The sequence below is a fragment of the Neltuma alba genome, unplaced genomic scaffold (assembly GCF_004799145.2).
Source record: "Neltuma alba isolate B1F8T4 unplaced genomic scaffold, ASM479914v2 tig00005462_pilon, whole genome shotgun sequence".
NCBI lineage: Eukaryota > Viridiplantae > Streptophyta > Magnoliopsida > Fabales > Fabaceae > Neltuma > Neltuma alba.
The window spans coordinates 20,930-44,118 of NW_021634119.1; the positions used below are offsets into that span (position 1 = coordinate 20,930).

Consider the following 23,189-nt stretch of genomic DNA (forward strand, 5'->3'; position numbering starts at 1 on the left):
TTTTTTAATTTACTCAAATTGATTAAGTGGTTTTTATATTAAAAGAAATAGAAAAATACATTTATTCTATCTTTATTGTTTTTTATTAAAAAAAAATAACGGAATAATTTTTAACTAAATATTGTTAACAGAATAGTATAATTTATAATTCCACCCTCCATCCGACGCCTTCCGCCGTTATCTGCTTCGTTGTTCTCGGCAAGTAGTGAAGAAGGTTAAACCCTAGGGCTTTTCCACTCCCAAAATCCGGTGAGATCGATTCATTCAATCTGCCTTTGAATCTAGATTTAAATTTTTTACCGCGTCATCTGTTCCATGCGTAGATGTTTCTTGCTTTGTTTTAAAACCTTTGAATGTGGGAATATCTACAGGTTGAGTTTTTTTGTAGTTTTTGCTTGAATGGTGTTTAATTGGCTATTATGCTTCTGCCCTCTTCATTTTGATTACTAACGAGTTGTATGCTTTGGGTTTTGTTGCAATGTTAGATTTCTTGTGCATTGGCATTCTGGTTATGATTCTCTTTATATTATCATCAGTTTAGAAAATTATCAAGGTATTTGTGATGTGTGATCTTGTACATGATGTGGCTTGAGTTGTGTCAAGGTATCTGGAACAAAAATTGAAAGGGTATTATAAAAACTATGCATGTTTCAGATATTTCAGTATGCCGGCGCTGAATGAAACGCAGGTCCGCCTATGTCTACAATCTACATTGTTTATTGAGTTATGATATAAACTCATAACTCATTCCTCTTTGGTTTTATTTAGTTATGATATTTCACTTTGCTTCATGTGCATTAAATATATTTCTTTGAAATGCAGAAGTGAAGTGTTGGATCATGGCTATGCTGGGTAAGGCAAGAGAAGCAGGGTTTCGATTGATATCTTCTGTTAAGTTAAAAGGGATTCCTAGTTTGCAACAACTGCATCTGGATACATGCCTGCTTCGAACTAGCTCAGGCAGCTGGTGCATTAGAAATGATGTAACCGGTTCCCTGCTATTGTAATGGGCTTGTCTTGTTATTTCTTTCCATTCTATAGCCCTTCTTCTGACTACCGTGTTCTGATTATACTAATATCATATCTCAAATTTTTCCTGGCAATGTTTTTGGCATGCATTATATGACAAGTTGCAGATTTATATTACCATGGCTAAACCACTGCTTGCCCTAAAGTTTCCACCACTCACCCTTACATTTGGTAGATACCTCCCACAATTTTCATCTCTAGAACACCTGGTTAAGCTTTTGAAAGTCTTAGCTGATACTAAAAGTCTAAAACACGGTAAAACTGCTCATGCCCAGTTGGTTGTTAGGAATCAAAGTTCAAAAGGTAGTGACATCTCTCAGATAAATTCATTGATCAACCTATATGTCAAATGTAATCAAATACAACTCGCTCGAAAGCTATTTGATAGAATGCGCAAGAGGAATGTAGTATCTTGGAGTGCTTTAATGGCAGGATATTTGCATAAGGGGGATGAATTGGAAGTACTTGGACTTTTTAAAGCTTTGGTAACCTTGGAAAATTCATGCCCTAATGAGTATATTTTTACTACAGTTCTATCTTGTTGTTCTGATAGTGGGAGAGTTGAAGAGGGAAAGCAATGTCATGGGTATCTATTAAAGTCCGGATTGTTGTTTCATCAATATGTGAAGAATGCCCTTATTCATATGTACTCAAGGTGTTTTCACGTTGAATTAGCAATGGAGATTTTGGATGCAGTGCCTGGTTATGATATTTTTTCATACAACTCTATCTTGAATGCACTTTTAGAATCTGGTTATGCAAGGGAAGCTGAAGCAGTTTTAGCAAGGATGATGGACCAGTCTGTAGCTTGGGATAATGTCACCTATGTTACTGTGTTTGGCTTTTGTTCTCATATTAGGAATTTGCAATTAGGCTTGCAAATCCATGCCCAATTGTTGAAATCTGATCTGAAGTTTGATGTCTTTGTTAGTAGCACAATGATAGACATGTACGGTAAATGTGGAGAAGTCCGGAATGCAAGAAAAGTTTTTGATGGCTTGCAAAATCCAAATGTGGTTGCGTGGACAGCAGTCATGACAGCTTACTTGCAGAATGGCCATTTTGAGGAAACTCTGAACCTATTTAGAATTATGGATCTTAAGGACACTGCGCCAAATGAGTGTACTTTCTCAGTGTTGCTCAATGCCTGTGCAGGTCTAGCATTATTGAGCCATGGTGATACATTACATGCTCGGGTTGAGAAGGCAGGTTTTAAGAATCATTTAACTGTCACAAATGCTTTGATAAATATGTATTCCAAGACCGGCAGCATTGATTCAGCATATAATGTGTTCTCAGATATGGTGTATCAAGATACCATCACTTGGAATGCTATGATATGTGGGTACTCCCATCATGGGCTTGGTAGACAAGCTTTAAAAGTGTTTGAGGACATGATTTATTCTGGAGAACGACCAAACAGCATAACTTTTGTTGGGGTTCTTTCTGCTTGCGCACATTTAGGCCTTGTAAAAGAAGGGTTCTACTATTTGGATCATCTAATGAAAAAATTCAAAATTGAACCAGGATTGGAGCACTACACCTGTATGGTTGCACTTTTGAGCAAAGTTGGTCTTCTCAAAGAAGCTGAGAACTTCATGAAGACAACACCAGTCAAGTGGGATGTTGTTGCCTGGCGCACTTTGCTCAATGCTTGTCATGTTCATCGAAATTACGGCTTGGGAAAACGAATTGCAGCACATGTTATACAGATGGACCCTCATGATGTAGGGACATATACACTGCTATCAAACATGCATGCCAAGGCAAGGAGGTGGGATGGAGTTGCAAATATTCGAAAACTGATGAGGGACAGAAACATCAAGAAGGAACCTGGGGCCAGTTGGCTTGGGATTAGAAATGATACACACGTTTTTCTTTCAGAAGTCAGCAATCATCCAGATTCCAGTCAAATTTTTGAGAAGGTCCAACAATTGTTGGCAATGATTAAGCCATTGGGGTATGTACCAGATACTAATGTTGTACTGCATGATGTGGAAGATGAGCAGAAAGAAGGTTATCTCAGTTATCACAGTGAAAAGCTGGCCATAGCTTATGGCCTCGTGAAAATTCCTTCACCAGCACCAATCCGTGTGATAAAAAACCTTAGGATGTGTGATGATTGCCACAATGCTGTAAAACTAATTGCAAAGGTCACAAACAGGCTGATAATTGTTAGAGATGCTAACCGTTTCCATCATTTCCAAGACGGGTATTGTACTTGCACAGATCACTGGTAGCAAATTATTGATTTTTTTCAGTTTTGGTTTTCTGAGTGGAATGTGGTACATTATAGGGTATACAGGTCTCCTCCTACAAAAGTTTTATAATTGCATGATCCAAAATGAGTCACTTAGTTTCTGGGGCATTAATTGTTTTCTTTAGAAAATGCCTTTCTTGTCCATTTCTAATGATGGGTGAGAAGAGAATATGTTTTCCAAATTTATGTTACAATTAGAAGCGACTTGTATTAAACCAAAGCAGGTACTCTACGCGATATCTGAAGCGGCTTACAACCAAGAGGCTGCTGTTAATCTGGAAAAGGGACTTCTTGTTTTATTTTCCTTTCAAGTAAAATAAAGGAGACTTCTTGTTAATCAAGCATAAATAGTTAAGTGTGCGTCTCAGGCGAAAGAGATTTTATGCATAGAAAAATGCACTAGCTGGTTCGATTGGAGAATTAATGAAGAAGTCCCTAAGCTGTTTCGGTATACTTGGGTTTTTTGGGCCAAAAGCAAAACTGATTTAGGGTGTGTTTGGATGAAACCAAACCGTGGTTTGAAAAAGTGATTCTGGAGAATAGATTCTGAGAAAAATAGATTCTGGAAAGAATAAATTTTATGAAAAAGTGATTTTGAGAAGTGAGAGTGTTTGGATAGTTGTTATCAGAAGCACTTTTTATATATACAAATTACTAAAAAAAAGACATAAATTAATATGATAATTACAGAGAAAATATATTTTATGATATATTTTAATTTGAAGGAATAAAATTGTTAATAATATATTTTTATTAACATAATTAATAATACATAAGATAATATAATTAATAAATAATTAATATGTATATATATTTATAAAATATAAGATTAAATATGTTTATAAAAAAAATATGTTTATAAAAAAAATAACAAGATACATATCCTATAGGCTTTCACACTCTCCCTTTTTTCTCCAAAAGTAAAAAAATTTTGCTTTTTTCAAAACCATGGTTTTGGAGCCAAAACCATGGTTTTGGCCCAAAACCATGGTTTGGGCAAAATGGGGTGGTGTTTGGGTGACTTATCACCCAAACCATGGTTTGGGTCCCCAAACCATGGTTTGGGGTGTCACCCAAACGGTGCCTTAGTTCACTTAGAAAATGGATTTTGTCAAATACTTGATCAAAATATCAGACGAAATAATGTGGTTTGAGTCTATTATAATATAAACGCCACGCCTTGTGTTACGTCTTTTTCGCTTATATTTTTTAAGCGTTATTCTTCTTTGTTTGTTTTTTTTTAGAAAAATGACAATAAAATACCACTTGAATTTCAAAAAGACAAATAAAGCACCTGAATAAGCAAAATGACAAATAGGGTACTGGGTATCAATCTGAAATTCATATTTTCGGTCAAAAGACCCAAATGCCCTGATGAAATGCTGGAAGACCGACGCTGAAAGTGAGAGAAAGGAGAGAGGAAGACCGACGCAGTGAGAGAAAGGAGAGAGGAAGACCGATGCTGATGAAATGCGGGAAGAAGGAAAGAAGAATGTTGGAAATGCTATTATCTTACTCATTCGCATCACCATTCTGTAGAGATTGTTGATTTGGTGGGTTTTGGTTGTGGGAAAGAGGATTTGTAGTGAGAGAGGGAGTGAACCGAAGCGAAAATCAGAAAACAATAGCAAGCAATTACGTAACGTAACTGCTGTCATATGCCTGCTGGTTTTTGGTAAATCCCATTACGTGAATGGTAAATTTCACTATACATGTAGTTAATTATGAATTTTACAAATACATATTGTGATTTACAACTTTTGTAGTGAAAGTGACTACTTTGTTAATGGGTTTTGCAACCTGTTTTCAAGAGATAAACAACTTGTTTGTAAAAACTAATAAAAGTGACAACTTTTGTAGTCACGTTAAATTAACTGGTTGCAAAAGCCATTTAAGAAGTGGTCATTTTTACTATAAAAGTTGTAAATATCACTGTGTGTTTTGTAAAATTCAGCGTCAAATTTTATTGATTTTTAGAAACAACTTGCTCATCCCCTGAAAAGAGGTTGCAAAACTCATTTAAGAAGTGGTAATTTTCACTACAAAAGTTGTAAATATCACCCTATGTTTTGTAAAATTCAGCATAAAATTTTATTGGTTTTTAGAAACAAGTTGCCAATCCCTTGAAAAGAGGTTGCAAAACTCATTTAAGAAGTGGTAATTTTCACTACAAAAGTTGTAAATATCACTCTATGTTTTGTAAAATTCAGCATGGAATTTTATTGGTTTTTAGAAACAACCTGCTCATCCCTGAAAAGAGGTTGCAAAACTCATTTAAGAAGTGGTAATTTTCACTACAAAAGTTGTAAATATCACTCTATGTTTTGTAAAATTCAGCATGGAATTTTATTGGTTTTTAGAAACAAGTTGTCAATCCCTTGAAAACATGTTACAAAACCCATTGAAGAAGTGATCATTTTCACTACGAAAGTTGTAAATCTCACTATGTGTTTTGTCAAATTTAGTAGGAAATTTTATTAGTTTTTAGAAACAAGTTGTCAATCCCTTGAAAACATGTTACAAAACCCATTGAAGAAGTGATCATTTTCACTACGAAAGTTGTAAATCTCACTATGTGTTTTGTCAAATTTAGTAGGAAATTTTATTAGTTTTTAGAAACAATCCCTTGAAAACAAGTTACAAAACCCATTCAATAAGTGGTCATTTTTACTACGGAAGTTGTAAATCCCACTATACGTTTTGTCAAATTTAACGTGAAATTTTATTAGTTTTACAAACAAGTTGTTTATCTCCTGAAAACATGTTGCAAAACCCATTAACAAAGTAGTCACTTTCACTACAAAAGTTGTAAATCACAATATGTATTTTGTAAAATTCATAATTAACTACATGTATAGTAAAATTTACCATTCACGTAATGGGATTTACCAAAAACCAGTAGGCATATGACAGCAGTTACGTTACGTAATTGCTTGCCATTGTTTTCTGATTTCTGCTTCGGTTCACTCCCTCTCTCACTACAAATCCTCTTTCCCACAACTAAAACCCACCAAATCAACAATCTCTACAGAATAGTGATGCGAAGGATTTAGTTTCGTCAACTGGAGGGGGTTCGGTTTCGTGGAGTGGAGGGATTGGTTTCATCGAGTAGAGGGATTCGGTTTCACTGAGGGGAGGGATTAGTTTCACCGAGTAGATGGATTGGTTTCACCAAGTGGGGGCAGTTTCTCTTTCTCCGAGTGGGGGGAATTGCTTTCGCTGGGAGGAAGCGATTTCTACCTTTCTCTATCTCCTCAGTTTTCAAACACAATAAGGGCAATTTAGTCTTTAGGCCAAAAATCAAAATTCCAGATTGGTACCTGATGCCTTCTTTGTCATTTTGCTTATTCAGGTGCCTTATTTGTCTTTTTGGAATTCAAGTGGTATTTTAGTGTTATTTTCCCTTTTTTTTTTCTTTGGACACAATCTTTTTTTTTTTAAACAACTATTCTTTTCTTTTTTTTGGGTCATTACAAAGGCTTTTTGTGCAGCTTGTTTCGAAGTAGTTGGACTAATAACAGTATTTCAGAGTGGAAGACCAGCCTAATTCCACTAAGATAGGAGCCCAGTTCATCGTCTCTTTTGAAGGGGTTTAATTGGGCTGTTTTTATTTCCCTTGAGTAAGATAAGAAAAGGCCTGATTAAAAACAGAAGGCCCTTAGACTTCTCTATTGAACAGAGATTAGGATTTATAAGTTATCTGCCCAATTTCAAGAAGAAAAAGGGCTAAATACTGTCCTGCCATCTATTGAAAATTCAATTTGAGTTGATTGTATTAAAAAATATATATAATTTTTCAAAAAATTTAATCTGAGAAGAAAATTACAGGTCAAAATATTCAACTACAAAGATTTATTTTTTAAAAATTTAAAATCGTTTTTCTAAATGTACCCAATTCCGAACGGGTATTTTTTGTTCTTTGCCATTTTCTTTGAATCCTTGGTTTAACTAATGCCTGTCGCTTCATATTAATTTAAGAGGTTAATTCACTTAAAGAGAAACTTATAAGTGATACAATGAAATTATACAAAAGAGTGACTGAACACAAATTGAGTTTGGTGACGTGCAGTTTTCAGAACCCATTTGGATTCATGATATATAACAGAATCGATTTATTTATTAGAAAATTAATTAAAAAAATATGAGAGTAAAAGAAAACACTTAGTTTTTATTAATTTGGAAAAGGCCTAAATTCATGTATTAACAGTAAGGGTAAAAATATGTCAAGTGGCCTGTCAAGAGCCTGTAGCCTGATCTGTACATGGCCTAGCCTGGCCTAACCTATTTGAATATAAGAGCAGGCTCAGATTTGTAAAAAGGTCTATTTACCTTATTAGATCAGGCTCAGACCTAATAATAAGCCTATTAGACCTGTCAAGAGGCCTGGGCCTTTTTGTTTTAGGTTAAATTGTAAATTTACAAATACTGAAATTTAACCAAGGTCACTCAAGCTATTCCCATTCGGCTATTCCTATTCCTAATTATTTCATATTTTTTTGTTTTTGTTTTGGATAATTTGAATTGAATTATTGTAATTTTGAATTGATTTATATATGTTTGAAATTTGTTATAAATGCAAGCTTCTAAATAGGCCACAGGCCACAGGCCAGGCCAGGCCTATGCCAAATAAAAAGCCTTTCATAGGCCACAGGTCAAGCTCAAGCCAACAGGCCTCACCACGTGTCTAGCCTGTTAAAGGTGAAGTCTGGCTTGGTCTGTTTCTACCCCTAATCAACATGCATGGTTTTCAGAATTTTGGAAAATAAAAACGCTTATATTGTATATTAAAGTCGTACAACATAATGCAAGAATGTCTGGGGTGAGACAAAAAATTTTACTATAAAGATATGCCTACATTAGGGTCATTTTTAAACTCTCACTTGTTTAACCTAATCTTAAATGTTATAACTCGGCTTATATAAGAACAAATCCTAGAGTGTATAATTTTTGCTCATGATATAAACCTTTTTTTTTTTGGCCAAGTCAAGAGAAGACTTTGGAGTTGAAGCATTTCCACTTGATTGGGAGTCATACAAAATATATGCATTATAATTTTAACAAGAGACAAGTTAGAAGTAAATTGGAGGTTAAAATGGGAGAACATATCATTTCACAGATGACAAAATTCAAATATTTGAATCAATTATGCAAAATAATGATGACATTAATGGAGACATCACATTTCCAATCCAAATTGTATCGTTTAAATGGAGAAAGACTATAGAGTTATTTGTGAACGGAAAATGTTTAAAAAGATAAAATGAAGGTTATATCAAAACTATTACAAGCCTATGTAACCAAAAAAACTACTCTTCTTGTCCTTAATATAAGATCTAATTAGAGAGTTGATATTAGTTCTATATGTAAAACCTATTTTGCAAGTTTACCAATTTTTTTCAATCTAAATCTTATTGATATTCTCTCAACAATAATTAAATAGGAGATGGAGGGGAAAAATTAAGAAAAATATATAAAGTGTTTTGAAAAAACATATCATATTGACTAATTATTAATTAATATTCTTAATTTACTCAAATTAGTTGACTAGATTTTATATTAAAGAATAGAAGAGTAGTATAAGACTAGAAATATTACATGGTTTTGAATATTAGGCTTAAAAAGAAAACAAAAGTATAAAATTGCACTAATTGATGAGACAGGATATTGATATGTGAGTGTGGGGTCAAGCACCAAAAAATAAATAATTTTTTTTAATAAACATATATGAGGAAGTAGCTTCTATTGAAAAAAAGTGATAGAAAATCGTTTGAAATAGTTTGGTATATACAAAAAAAAGTTTGGCGCTAGTAAGAAGATAGCAGATCAGGTAGCATAAAAAAATACTCAATACAATTATTAAATAAAATTTCTTGATTAACCATTTATATAAAAATTTTGGTTTTTTTTTAAAAAAAGAATGATATCGCACAATCTGTGTAACCCACTTCACATATAATAATAAGATAATACTTGTTATTGTCCCTCCAAAAGTGTCCAAAAATATCAATTCAATGCAAATAAGTCTCCCATAGTTTCCATAAAGACTAAGATTGAACTACAAGTTGATTATTTTGAGACTTATTCAACAGCCACCACTACAACAGATTCGGAGAAATAATGTAAGAGGATTTGTATAATGACTGCTAAATCATCATTAGATAGTTTAATTTGGAATAACCTCATTTTTATATAATAAGAGGCAAAGTGGAGTTTCATCTTTCATATTTCGATCAGCTCCAAGGCCTCATCGATCGGTATCTCACTAGCCAATCCCAACACCATACTAGTGGACTCATAATGGCAAATAAGTTTAGTTAAAAGATATATACAACAATTCCAAGTTGTGGATATCAAAATTCGAATCATTAACATGTGGGTGACACCTGACGTGACAGTAAATAATATAATTAGCCAAACGGAAGCATGCTTTTATATATATATATAAATTTATACGCCACTAAACCTGATTCCGATAGACATTGTTGCCTCTAACGAATAACCATTAGGCTTCTTAGTTTTTTTTCCCATTTTCGGAGATGTTTAGGTAGAAACAAAACCATGATTTTAAAAATATTTTTACGGTATACGAAATAAATATGTGGAGGGAATTGTCTCGATTTGTAAAAAAGTGCTTCTGAAAAATATTTATGGAATTGTCCAAACAACCCCTACTCATATTAAAGATAATTTTGATCAAGATATTATCAGGTACTAAATATAGACTTCTTGTTTATTATGAACAAGTGTAGAATTGAAAATCTTCAAAACACACAAAACCCAAAGGGGGATATGTGATAAATTTGTTAATAAATTCTGTTTATTATGTGTGTCTGTATATTATAGAGAGTTACAATCGAGTTTCAGGAAAGAGATTTAATTTTAAAGTCTATTAACAATTAAAAAGTATATAAAGACAAATTTTAAAATAAAAATAACAGCGTGTTCATATTAATTACTTGTCATTAAGATTTTTTTAGTAATTAAATTCTCTCCTATATATATTATTAGACAAATATTTAAACATCGAATTCAAATTTGGAATCTCATTCAAACAGTAGTGCAGCTTGCTGTTCACGTCGTGTACGTATATATATATATATATATATATATATATATAACTATATTGATTTGATTTATTATGGAATATTTAAATGAATAAAATATTTGTTGTTGCGGTGAGTGGTAGAGGCGGCTAGTGTTGGGTAGTGTGATAAGCGGCGGAAACACGGACATATACGTAGTATGTCTTAAAATATTCTTAAAGTCAATTATGTATTTATAAGCATATCTTCCAAGAAACCCCAAAAAGTTGATTGTTTTATCGAAATTTAGTCTTAAAAAAAATCATATCATAAAATACTCCTCGCGATCACTAATATATAATTGTAATTATAAGATTTTAATTTAATTTATTCATTTAATTTATCATTTTTGTGAAATTAATTTACTTTTTTATAAACTAATATTACACATTAATATTTTAAGGATGTACGTCCTGTTGGTTAGAGCTAGCTAATTTATTTGAATTCCTTTAATTAAATAATTCAAATTTGTAAATAGAGTAAAAAGAATTTATAAATTGTTATTTATGTACTTTGGAGCTCGTGAAAATGTTACTTCGATAAAAAATTCATCTACTTGTGCAGGTCATGAAGGAGAGTCTTAACCCTGAAGTTACAAAATCTGAATAGAGACCGAGTTAGTTGCAGTCTTAGGGTGTGTTTGGATGAAACCAAACCGTGATTTGGAAAAGTGATTCTGAAGAATAGATTCTGGGGAGAATAGATTCTGGGAAGAATAGATTTTATGAAAAAGTGATTTTGAGAAATGAGAGTGTTTGGATAGTTGTTATCAGAAGTACTTTTTATATATACAAATTACTAAAAAAAAGACATAAATTAATATGATAATTACAGAAAAAATAGATTTTATGATATATTTTAATTTGAAGGAATAAAATTGTTAATAATATATTTTTTTATTAACATAATTAATAATACATAAGATAATATAATTAATAAATAATTAATATGTATATATATTTATAAAATATAAGATTAAATATATTTATAAAAAATATGTTTATAAAAAAAATAACAAGATACATATCCTATAGGCTCTCACACTCTCCCTTTTTTTTCCAAAAGCAAAAAAATTTTGCTTTTTCCAAAACCATGATTTTGGCCCAAAACCATAGTTTTGGTTTTTAAGTGGGTGTTTGAGTGATTTATTCTCCAAATCATGATTTGGGGTGTCACCCAAACACAGCCTTAGTATCCACAAGAGGATTGTAACAGAATTAAGAGAAGGAAGACAATAGCATGTTTCTACATTATCTTCTTTCTATGAAGAGAAGGGATTCTCCTCAGATAACCTAAGCCCGAAGGCATGCCTCATAAACTATAGATATCATATTAGATTTAATTCATAATATAATATTTAATTTATAGTTTATATATTAAGAACTGTTGGTAATATAATAAAATGGGAATATATGAAGTGACAAATAAAGGTGGTGCATTACTAACGAGAGTTGCACCTAGTAAAACGGGTTGGCCCTAGTCTCTTTCATCTTCGAATTCTCACTAAGAAAATTGTCGATATTTAATATTTGTTAATGTTTTGATCAGAATTATTTCTAGCAAGAAAATATTTGTACCTGAAAAAAATGATGCAATCCGTAGCAAATTATAATGTTGATGATTTTGTGAAAAAACATAGCAAGTACTATGTATTTTCTCTGATCCCTTAAGTTACCAAATACTCCCCCGATCCTAAATGTAAGACATTTATATAATAAACTAATATCTAATTATATTCAACAAAAGTATTTTTTTTTCTCTCTGCAAATATAAGCTTGGCCTATCATCAATTTTTATTAACAGAGGGTAAAATGATTAAAAAATTAATATTAATTGAAATTCTAGAGTGACATCTGTCGGTGCTTAAATTGATTAGGTGTATGTGTTTATATTCCTACTTATAATTCATTCTCACATTGCAAAAATTACATTATATAAATAGTTAAATTGTTTCAAATTTATCTTTATCATAGTTTTTTCTTTCTATGTTTACAAAGGATTCTCACATTTCTCTCTTTTATTTTTATAGTGATTAAATAAGAATAAGATTGAAAAACAATCATTAAATATTTAAGAAAAAACCTCTCATATGAGTGACTTATAAATTATATTAAGCACCAGATTGGCACACATATAGTGTGTTAATTAAATCAAATCCCAATTCCAATGAAACCGCACTTTGGTAGGGAACAAAGATGAAACGCACGTGGATACGATGAAATGTTGAAGTTTCATTGGACGAAGGTATTGTCAGTTCAGATTAATTATCTCTAAACATGTGCTTAGGCCTTAATTGCCTAATTAATAGGCATGTCCCCAGTCTATAGGAACCCTGTTTATTTTATGTGCCAGAACCCAACACAAAACAGGACAGTACTATTCTTCATTAAAAAATATACTTAATAATAAATAATAGTAATAATATTAATAATAATAATAATAAAAATTTGCTTTGGGTTTGACAAGCATGCACCTGCTTTCTTTCCCTCCCCACCACTCTGTGCTACTTTTTAATCCTGGCCTTTGCAAGTGTTCAAAAGACTAATCCCCTTTTGACATGTGCTTATGATTCTAATTCTCCAATTAACTGTATATAATTCAGATTTGCTTTGTGGGGAATTTCAGTTAATTTTCTAACTTGTGAATATATTTATTCCCTTTTAAATTTTAAATTGCTGTATTTTTCCAAAACCTGATAATATTTGTTCCATTGGAAATAATTGTAATTTTTTAAAGGAGAAATTAATGCTCATGTTCTTAAAGTTTACCTCAATTTTTATCAGGTCTCCATAATTTATTTTGTTTGAATTGGATCCTTATAACTTGATTTATTGTAAACACTCATCCTTAAATATAAAATCCGTTAATTTTTAAATTATATAATTTTATAAACTTTATGTAATTTCTTTCATTGCATTTAACACCCTGTGCATTTCTATAGGTGAAATTTCATAAAATCTATAAATTAAAATGTTTTCTAAATAATAAATCTTGATATAGCATATAGCATATAACATTCATCAACGGAGAATTATAAAGCTTGATATCCTTAGTATAAATTTATTCGAGTCCTTGAATGGCTTTTTTCTAAAATATTATTTTAAGGTGATAATTTTTTAAGAATTTAAAATTTTAGATTTTAGATAATTCCAAATAAGTTTTAAGATTGGGAGAACAACAATGAGCTCTCAAAAAAAAAAAAACTAAAAAATCTTAATAACAACATAAGCAATTATAATGACAAGTTTCAGGGTAGAGAATGACAACTTCTAAGACTTGTTTTGTCATTATTTTCTCTTTTTGGGGACCTTATTTTAATTCTTCCTTTTAAGATTCGTGTGGTAAATATTTCTAATCTTCTTGGGTCCTCAACTATGATTCTCACTTTAAACTAGAGCATAGGCATGAAGCATATTTGAAGATCCAAGTGATATATTCTTAATGGGAAAGTGGGTTTTTGTAGGATAAGTTGGTTGTTTTTATAAACACTTGCCTTGTCATCCCATTACACGAAGTGCTTTTCTCTTTATGTTCATTTCTCGACATTCATATTCTCTCCCCCACTGCTAGGTTCATTTCAAAGCAAAATTCTTGGCTTTTTGATAGAGAAAGCTCTTCTTTTTCAAAAAAACAGAACAAAGAAGGAAAAAAAAGCTTGAGACTTTGTACTTTTAATTTTAGGATTTCTACTTTTATCCAAAATTCAAGTCAAAAAATTTCTTTCAATTAAATAAAATCTAATGATATGAAATGCTCTTTTTGTACGTAGGAGGTTGTAGGTTGAATTCAATTTTTACCTGCAACAGACTTCTGTAATTCAAAAAAAAAAAAATTGTCTCAAGAAGTGTGAGATCTTTTGAACTTTATTCAAAATATTTTTGGGCAAATATCCAATATTATGTATTATTTGACAAACCTTTTGGTATACATTGACTTTTATTGGTTTTTTTTTTTTTATAAAATTAGAATGAATCTATAAACTGACATATGTACACATTAAATTAGGTTCCATTCAAAATTCTAACATATTTCTCCATCCATAATTTATATATTGAATAATTTTTTTCCACATATGTATCATGTATAGCATAACAACAATGTTTCATTAAATGTTGTTTATTTCATTAATAACAGTTATATTAAATAGTAACAGACTCAACATCTTTTAAATAAGATATAGTGTCTATTTTAGTGAATTGAAAAACAATTACCTTAGAATAGCTCATCAAAATATAGCACTAGCTGCAAGATAATTATTCACAAAATATATTTGTTATGTATATACACATTAATGTTGATTTGCTTTAAATAAACTTGTTTAAGATTATCTTACAAGCTACTTTTGTTGATTAAAGTGGAGCACAAACGGGTGATAGGAAGATAGGCCAAAAAGCACAATAATAATGGTGTCACATATAGATTAGTTAATATGCAATTTGGGATTTTAATATTTTACCACTTCAACTAATGGAACCTTGCCGAGCGACAGCCTTCAACTAGATCCCTAGTCTATGAAAATTAGTGGAAGATTTGTGGGAAATTTACTATTGAAAAATTTTAAGACAAACCTATTTATATCAACAAATTTTAAATTAATTTTTTTTTTGAAACATTCACATGAAATGTTTAAGAAAAAATGGCAAAAAAAGACCTTAAAAATTGAAAGTTTTCATATAATGACCCATTCACAAAATTGTTATCATTTGCTTATTAATTGTTGTCAAAATCAATACAAATATTTTAACGAGGTTCTATTTATAATTTTTTTATTTTTAAAGTCTTTTTTTATGATTTTCTCAATGTTTAATTCGAAGTCTTTATGCCATTCATTTTTAATTATAGTTTCAATCTTTTTATTTTTTTTAATTTTTAAATTTTATTCATTACACAAATTACACTATTAATTAAAAGATAAAGTACTGTATTTTAGTTAGAAAACTAATTTACTCTTATTGTCCTTAATGCAAGACTTATTTAACTAATTTAATTATATTAAAAAAGTTAAGCAAGCTAGTTTATGAAATTTTTTTTCCTAAAATATGCTAATAATTTTTCTTAATATCCTTTTTCTCTCGTATGCTTAATTATAATCAAGAAAGTATCAATAAGAATGATTAAAAAAATTAATAAATATAAAAAATAAATCTTATAGTTAGCACCAATACTAACTCCATGATTATTTCCTACAATAAGGATAAGAGAAGTATACTATAATTTATTATAAATTTAAGTGAATGGAATATAACATGTGTCCTTGCTTTTTAAAATTTTCATTTGGGTACGAAGGAGTCCGTACTGGTCATAATGTACAATTATTTATTTTAATACGTCGATGATGGAATGGATTAACAAATAGAATCTCAAAATTCGAAAATCTAAAATCATGCATGCTTGTTCCTTTGATACGTTAAGATAATGCTTTCCCTTTATTTTTTTTAAAAAATTATTTCACACGGAAGATTGTTTTGAATTTACATCAAATCAAATGTTCTATATATATATATATATATATATATATATATATATATATAGCATTTATTCTCCACGATTAGGCCATTTGAAGACTTGAGGCTAAGATTTAACTTCTTGTTGATGTAAACAAAAATAATTATATAATACTATCTCCGATCCTGATTATAAGATTTTATTTATAATCTATAAACAGAGTTTTATAATTAGGAGCGGAAGTATTATATTACTTTCAAATAGCACAAAAAAAAAGAGTAATAAATGGTATATATTAATTAAACTGCCATGGAGCTCAACTTCGGCTTCAAAAGTCGAGATTCTGTAAAGGAAAAGCTGATTTTCCCCGTCCTTCTACCTTAATCTGAATTAGCAACCCCACAAAAGTCTTGAAAAGCACTGAACTCATTCTCTGTTTGCTTCCTTTTTTTTTTAATTGAAAAAAATGATATTGTTTGTTCCTGTTTTGTGCTTTGGATATAATCTAATGTAGATGAGACTGTTCATAGTTTATTGATGTGATTTTTTATAGCTTATACCCAAATTACACCGAAATGGCGTTCTAGTGATGAAAAGTGCAGGCAAGTAACAAGTGATTTTGACTAAAATATTCGTGAATTTGTAGGCAAGGAACAAATAAATTACAGATTTTTCTTTTGTCAAAAAAAAAAATGTAAACAGAAGAGGAAAAAGAAGCAAAATTTTGCGAATTTTCTTTTCATTGCTGGAAAGCTCAGCATGAGAAATGCGTGAGACCCAATTGTTTCTGGTGTGCTGATCTGCTGATGAGACTCGCGTGGCTGAAATTCAATGAGGATGAAAGAAGAGAAAAGAAGAAAGGGGTTCGCTTCAAATTCAACAAAAAGAAGGTTCAAACATTGGAGTTATGGCCATGATGCTCCTATGATTTCGAGTGGAGAAAAAAATGGATCATCACATTATGTGCTCCAACGAAAATTGTCAGCTTACTAGTGATAGAGATTGAAGGCCATGGTGGGTGTGTAAAAGCCTTCCAATCCCTTTTTGCTTTGGTGGATTAAGAGGATTTGTCATCTCTCAACATGGCTTCCCATGTTCTAGGTAATTACAAGTGATTGCTCTTAGTGTTATCCTCTTTGGCTAGCTGAACAAAGGACCACTAATTTAAACTGTTATTGTTTATGCATGCTACCTGTTTGAGTAATTTCCCTAGAGAAAAATTTGTACGAGACAACTTGTGAAATTACTGTCGTATTGAAGATTAGGCTGTCAATAAAAGATTCACCATATCCTGGAAAAAATATTGAGCATCAAAGGAGTTGGTTTTTATAAGATAAAATTCGTTTGGGGTTCTTGTAAAGCCATGTAATCATTCATATGAGAAGCGCTAAATAGAATGTGACTACATATGAATTTAATTCCTCTAAACAATAAGGTGGCTGAAAGTGATGAGAGACAAGGAAAAAAACGGATAAGTGGGGGCTAATTCTGTTGTCTTTCGGTGACATAGGTGGATTTTTCTTATAAATTAATTCAAATAATTATATTTAGATCGTATATCAGTATATGGTATTACTGTTCTTCTTTATGTGCATTCTTTTTCCCTCTTCATTTTTTCCGAACGTACTATGCCCAGTTATTTTTGTGAGTGCAGAAAATCATATCAAAATTACAGAGGAGTAAAATAACAACAGTATCCTATTTTGGGTTTCTCTTTCTCTATTGAAGGGTTGCGGGGAATTTGATTGCTATTTGAAAAGGGGTAACTAATAAAATTGTGGTTGTAGTGGAGCTTGAGCTTTCTTTTGTGAAGTTATTCTAAATAAGATTCACCAAATCTGGAAAAAAAAAAAAATTGAGCCCATAAGAGCTAGACTTGTGATGATAAATGATGATTAGTTGCTTCAACCTTGCTTTAAATTCTATATATTAATGATTAGTTGCTTCAACTGTTGTGTCACTTTACAGTTAAATGTTGAAAGACAGGGGCATCATCCAGTAGGAAAATTGCAGAGAATATAAGGGTATAAATATAAAAGAAAAGGAAAAGGGGAAAAAGTGATCACAATAATTCATAATATAAAATGTTTGTTCGGCGGGGGAGGATATGTGCTCTATTATTTATGTAGAGTGGAGTTGTTAAGTTTAAAGAATAACTAAAAATAAAAGGAAGACAGGGGAAACAGATGATGTTCAAGTATAATATAGTATAGTATAGTATGTGTATATGAATAATAGATGTTGTGGTCTGAATAAGATGAAGAAAGTGGTTATGATGGACGTGATGGATGGAACCAAATATGAAACTATGAAAGCTGACCCATGCATTGTGGAGTTATCTGAAACACTTTAGAATTTTCTTCTTCTTCTTCTTTTTTTGGGGGGGGGGGGCGGAAATCTTTTTGCTTTCTATTTTTTTCTCGTTCTTTGGACAACCCAGTTGTGTTATATAGTTTCAAGTTTGAAGTTCTCGGTCAAAAAAAAAAAATGAAAGGTTTGAAGTTGTATATGGAGGGAGCAGTTGTTTGCTTCTGTAAAAGTCCAAAAGTCCACAAAGAAGAGGTACAATGCCTCAGACTTTGAAAACAGTAGAGGCATTTTATTTATCCTGTGCAAATAGGATACTTTATATGTATGTATATATGTATGTATTATGCGATATATTTATATTAAAATTCTATGTGTTGTCCACACACACACATATATATGGATGAAATTTTAAAGAGGAATTTATATATATTATTGCCATTGTTTATTACTTATGACTAGTATGACTTGCAAATTATATATGGATATTGATTTTTTTTTAATTTATGCATATAAATGATATGTATCCGAGAGAAGTATAGAATTCTCTTCGAGAACCTATGTATTGAAATCAGTCAACTATATTATCCAGCAAAACCTTTTGAAAAGCACTACTCTTTCCTCAGTCATCAATTCATCTTCAAAATGATTTTGTTCTTCAAAAAAAGTAGTTATTGAAATGAAGAATCTATTCACTCAAAAATTTTATATAACATTTTACAATCACGCAATTTGAAACTTGAACATATCTCATTATGTTAGTTGCCATCAAAATATTTAATATTTTATTGGATTACAGTATCTATTTTATGCTTTTTAACCTTTTTCAAGGAAAATTTATCAAAGACCTTCCTCTAACGTCTCTGATGGCCCACCACTGTCCCCCCAACCCTGCACTCCCTTCTCACCTTTGCTTTCCCATAATTAAACATCAATACCCACGATCTCTCTGTCTGTCTCTCTCACTTTCTCTCTCCCCATTTACTCTTTCTCCATGTTTGAACCTTTTTCAGTTAACTAAAAAATGAAAAAGGAATCTCCTCTCATCTTACCCTCTATTAATGTTCCGGAAACATAGAAAACTCAAACCTGTTTTGTCTTTTGATAATTAGCCATACAAGCAACACTGCAAGTAGATGTCTCCAATTTCAAAGCAGTTTTCAGGTGATTTTCGAAAGCAAGCCACTTCCAACTGATCTTCAAACTTGAAAGGATATGTAATACTCCTTCTTTACAGTCATGCTTATATCTCTACTCGTTGTGTTCTTGTTTTGTTTTCCATTGTCTATCTTGGTTCTTAGATAAGTTAGAATCCCTGAATAGAGGAATATAGTTTGTTGATTCTATGTTCAAACCTTCTAAAACCCATTCTTCGGTTCTGTCTTTATCCTCCACTACCCAACTCTCTTTCTCTCGACAGGCGTTCTCAAGAAATTTTTAGACTTTGGAATATCCCATAGAAGACTCTTTGTGTCTTAAAACTCCGTCTTTGTTACATATGTAATATAAAAGTCCAGATAATGCTGTCCCAGGATTCGCATGTGCATGCAGTTCTCTGTTTTTGTAAATGGTACTAGAGATGTTATCTTCTCCCTCCTTAAACTAGGAGTCGAGGTTTCTTCTTTTTCATTGTTAATGGATTGAAGCACAATCAATTGTGATGGTGAATCTCTTGAAGTCATTTTTGCGTTGCTGGAAAATCTTGGATTCTAGATTGATTTGAGGTCAGATTGTTACTAAAAGACCTGAACAAACATCTGTGATCAGATTTGTTTACACAAGTCATGTTGAAAAGTTATAGAACTTTATGCTAGTGTAAATCTATATTCATGCCATGCCTGCCTCCTTGGTAATTAGTTCCCATACAATTCTAAAACAGATGGGTCTGATCATTTTTTGGGGTTTTTCTTTGCCAAAGGGGAAAAAAAGGATCCTGCACGACTCAGAATAAATAGAATACGTTATAGGAAGGATCCTGGGGGATTGATGATGCTGAACTTGTTTATGAAAAGCATGATCAATTTGTATTGCATCAAAAATCCCCCTTTGAGCCGCAGATCTTTAGATGTGACTTTTGTTTTGAAATTTGCAATTTATCTCTTGATTTACCACATCACAAATCCATGAACTTATTTCATATCAACCTCTGCTCAACGAATGTTGAGAAAAAGGTGAAAAAAAGGAAAACTAAATACCAGCAAAGTTGGTTTTGCTGGTATCTTTTACTGATCTGGGTATGTTCGCTGATATAATATGTCCAATTGCTGGTAATAAGATGCCTATATCTTTTGCTTTCCGCCATAAACATAAGCTCCTTCTGTTGCTTTCAGCCACCATGAGTAACCTTGCTTCCCTAATGGTAGAAGAGACTATACAGAAGGAATTACTTCCGGCCATCAAAATTCATGATCAAGGCGCTTTAACCATAAGACATGCTTAAACCCCCCCCCCCCCAAAAAAAAAAAAAATCGTTAGACATGCTAGATAAAGGAAGTTTGCAGCTAACTCCAGGACTAATATGTGATGTTGAATTGTTTTCACCTCATGCTGAAATTCAGTTATGTCTCACTTGGGTTTCCTAGAATTTGACAATTTGTATTCTCTATTTTTATGTATCTTCTCTCTGGAGGATATATTGTTTTACATACGATTCACGTCAGATTTGTTAGAATCCCCTGCAACTATTCCTCAGATTAATTTGAGTCTGAAATTTCTTGTTTTGATGCTTACTACGTATAACTAATGAACATTCATTGCATTCCAAATTCCAGGACTAAGTAATTCTTCAGCTTCAAGCTCTTAATCTGATGGTTGATTGCTGCATTTGCTTTACTTATCACCGTGCAATTTAAGCATAGCCAAGTCATGAGACCTAACTTGGATCTTGAAGTGGAGGCTTCTGCGGAAAATGAATCTGAAATTAGCAGCCAGGTTGCATCCAACATATTCATTCATGAAATATCTGCAGGTCCTTCTAGTGACAGCCTCCACAACGCGTCAGACAACACAAACACCATAGTATTTCAACTAAGTAATTCAGATCCTCTTTCACTTGACTTAACTCTTAGCTCTAATAACAGCGCGCTAGGCCCTGCTAGAGACTCCATAGGACTCTCATTCTCAAGCACCAGTGAGAGCAGTAATGAACCTGCGTCTCAAACCACATCAGCCACCATCCAAAGAGTCTTCTCTTGCAACTACTGTCAGCGCAAGTTCTTCAGCTCACAGGCTCTCGGTGGCCACCAGAATGCACACAAGAGGGAAAGAACACTAGCAAAGAGAGCTATGAGAATGGGGTTTTTCTCTGAGAAGTATGCAAGTTTAGCATCCCTCCCTCTTCATGGCTCTTTCAGGTCGTTAGGAATAAAAGCACACTCCTCACTCCACCATGGCTTTTCACCATCAATGATGAGGCCTTACGAGATTAAAAGCAATGCAAGATTCGATCAAGGGCATGTTGGGATGCCAATGTTCATGGAGGATGATGAGGCAGAACTGCTATGGCCTGGTAGTTTCCGGCAGGTTGGAGAGGCAAGTGATAATGATAATACTCATCATCACCAACATCATCATCAGAAGTTTGTGGTCACTGGAAGTTCAAATTTGAGTTTTGCAGAAGTGAATCCGGAAGTACACCTTGAGCAAGAGGACTCAACACCAGATTTAACATTGAAACTATGAAGGAGTTGGCTTATCAACTTAATTTACATATTTTTGTACAGTAAGACTTGGATGCAGTGGCAAGATTGCCAGATTGATTTTTAACACTGTTTGGGCTTTTCTTTTTCTTTTTCTTTTTCTCCATCAGTTTTTTTTTTTTCCTGCCTTCCTCCTAGGAATTTCTGCTTTGGTGTTTCACTCCTTGTTTCTCCTTGTATAAGAGCTCTGAGATGACACTTTGAGAGCTTATGTGCTTGTTATATAAATCATGCTTTTGTTTACTGTAATTTCTGAGCTTCCAGTTTGTTTCTTCATCTTTTGTTTCCATTATGAAGCATACTTGTTCATGAACTTCCAATGATCACCAAACTTTCTGTCTGTGAAGAATGTGATAAAAGCTCTGGTGTACAGAACTGAAGAGCCAAGTTTCTTGATCAGAGAGACAGAAATGGAGTTGAGTCATTAAAATCCCCAAAAGTCAAAGCCTACTGAGCAATGTAGTAGCTACTGATGGACAGCAGCATTGTTCAAACTTGTTGGCTCACTTGTCAGTCACTGCTGTCTTCAGTTGTTGAGGCATAATTTGGATATTTAATCCTCTTTACTTGCCTCCTTATCTTCTTTAATTAAATCATATGCCATCATTATTTTTTTAAAAAAAAAAAAAACTATGGTGGGGCAACTAGTATGCCACATGTATTTCCCAAATAATATTTTTCAGTAAGAAAAAGATATTCCATTTCTACATTATTAATATGTAGAAAAAATAATAAAGCTGAGGTGCAAACTTACAATTATGTGCTTCCACCTAGGCACGCTAATGTGGCAAGTTAATTTGTAATTTCATTTCATGCCATGCCATTTTTTTTATCAATAAACTATTTATAACTTACCCTCTCCAACCCTCGATACAAGTTACAATTTTTTAAATAAGTCTGGTTCTTTTTTATAAATTATATTCTGGAGATGTCTAAAATTTTAAAGCTTTTTTATTTTATTTTTACCCCGAATTGATTATGTCTCTGCACAAATTATAACATTTTTTTTATTCATTCTCTTTCACTCACCCTCTCTATAAATAATAATGTATTTTTAAAAAATATATTTCTTACACGTTTATTTCCTTGAAGAAATTTTAACTGAGCATAATTATATTATTTATAATTTATAAAAAAACATCCAAATGAGTAGATTGATATAAATGAGTCTTCAATTTGAGTGGCAACTTTCACAGATGTTATAATTGGTAATTAGTTCAATTTTGATTAAAAAATTAATTATATATATTTTTTGCTAAAGTATAGGTATCCTCCTATTAAAGGTAATCCATATTTGAGGTACTATCAGGCACCAAATGTGGGCACCTCTTCCAGCGGGGATTCGAACCTTAGTACTCATGTTATGAG

General features: G+C 32.0%; 2 protein-coding genes and 1 long non-coding RNA gene across 5 annotated transcripts; all 3 read left to right on the forward strand.

Annotated features, from left to right (window-relative positions):
- The first annotated feature begins 255 nt into the window (after window positions 1-255).
- Window positions 256-1,103, forward strand: LOC114747801 (uncharacterized). The gene is made up of 2 exons (XR_003740413.1): window positions 256-688; window positions 823-1,103. It is a non-coding gene; the product is annotated as an uncharacterized LOC114747801 (long non-coding RNA).
- A 45-nt stretch (window positions 1,104-1,148) lies between these two features.
- On the forward strand, window positions 1,149-3,300 carry LOC114747803 (pentatricopeptide repeat-containing protein At5g39680-like). The gene has a single exon (XM_028936150.1). It carries the CDS (start codon window positions 1,149-1,151, stop codon window positions 3,267-3,269), a length of 2,121 nt encoding a protein of 706 aa, XP_028791983.1. The 3' UTR covers window positions 3,270-3,300.
- Window positions 3,301-16,714: 13,414 nt separating this feature from the next.
- On the forward strand, window positions 16,715-22,070 carry LOC114747798 (zinc finger protein 4-like). Of its 3 annotated transcripts, none has more exons than XM_028936146.1 (2): window positions 16,715-16,917; window positions 20,895-22,070. In XM_028936146.1, exon 2 carries the CDS (start codon window positions 20,989-20,991, stop codon window positions 21,802-21,804), a length of 816 nt encoding a protein of 271 aa, XP_028791979.1. In that variant the 5' UTR covers window positions 16,715-16,917; window positions 20,895-20,988; the 3' UTR covers window positions 21,805-22,070. The 3 variants fall into 3 exon arrangements, with proteins under 3 accessions (XP_028791979.1, XP_028791977.1, XP_028791978.1); XM_028936144.1 differs by lacking the exon at window positions 16,715-16,917 and adding an exon at window positions 19,078-19,340; XM_028936145.1 differs by lacking the exon at window positions 16,715-16,917 and adding an exon at window positions 19,078-19,287.
- Window positions 22,071-23,189: the final 1,119 nt, after the last annotated feature.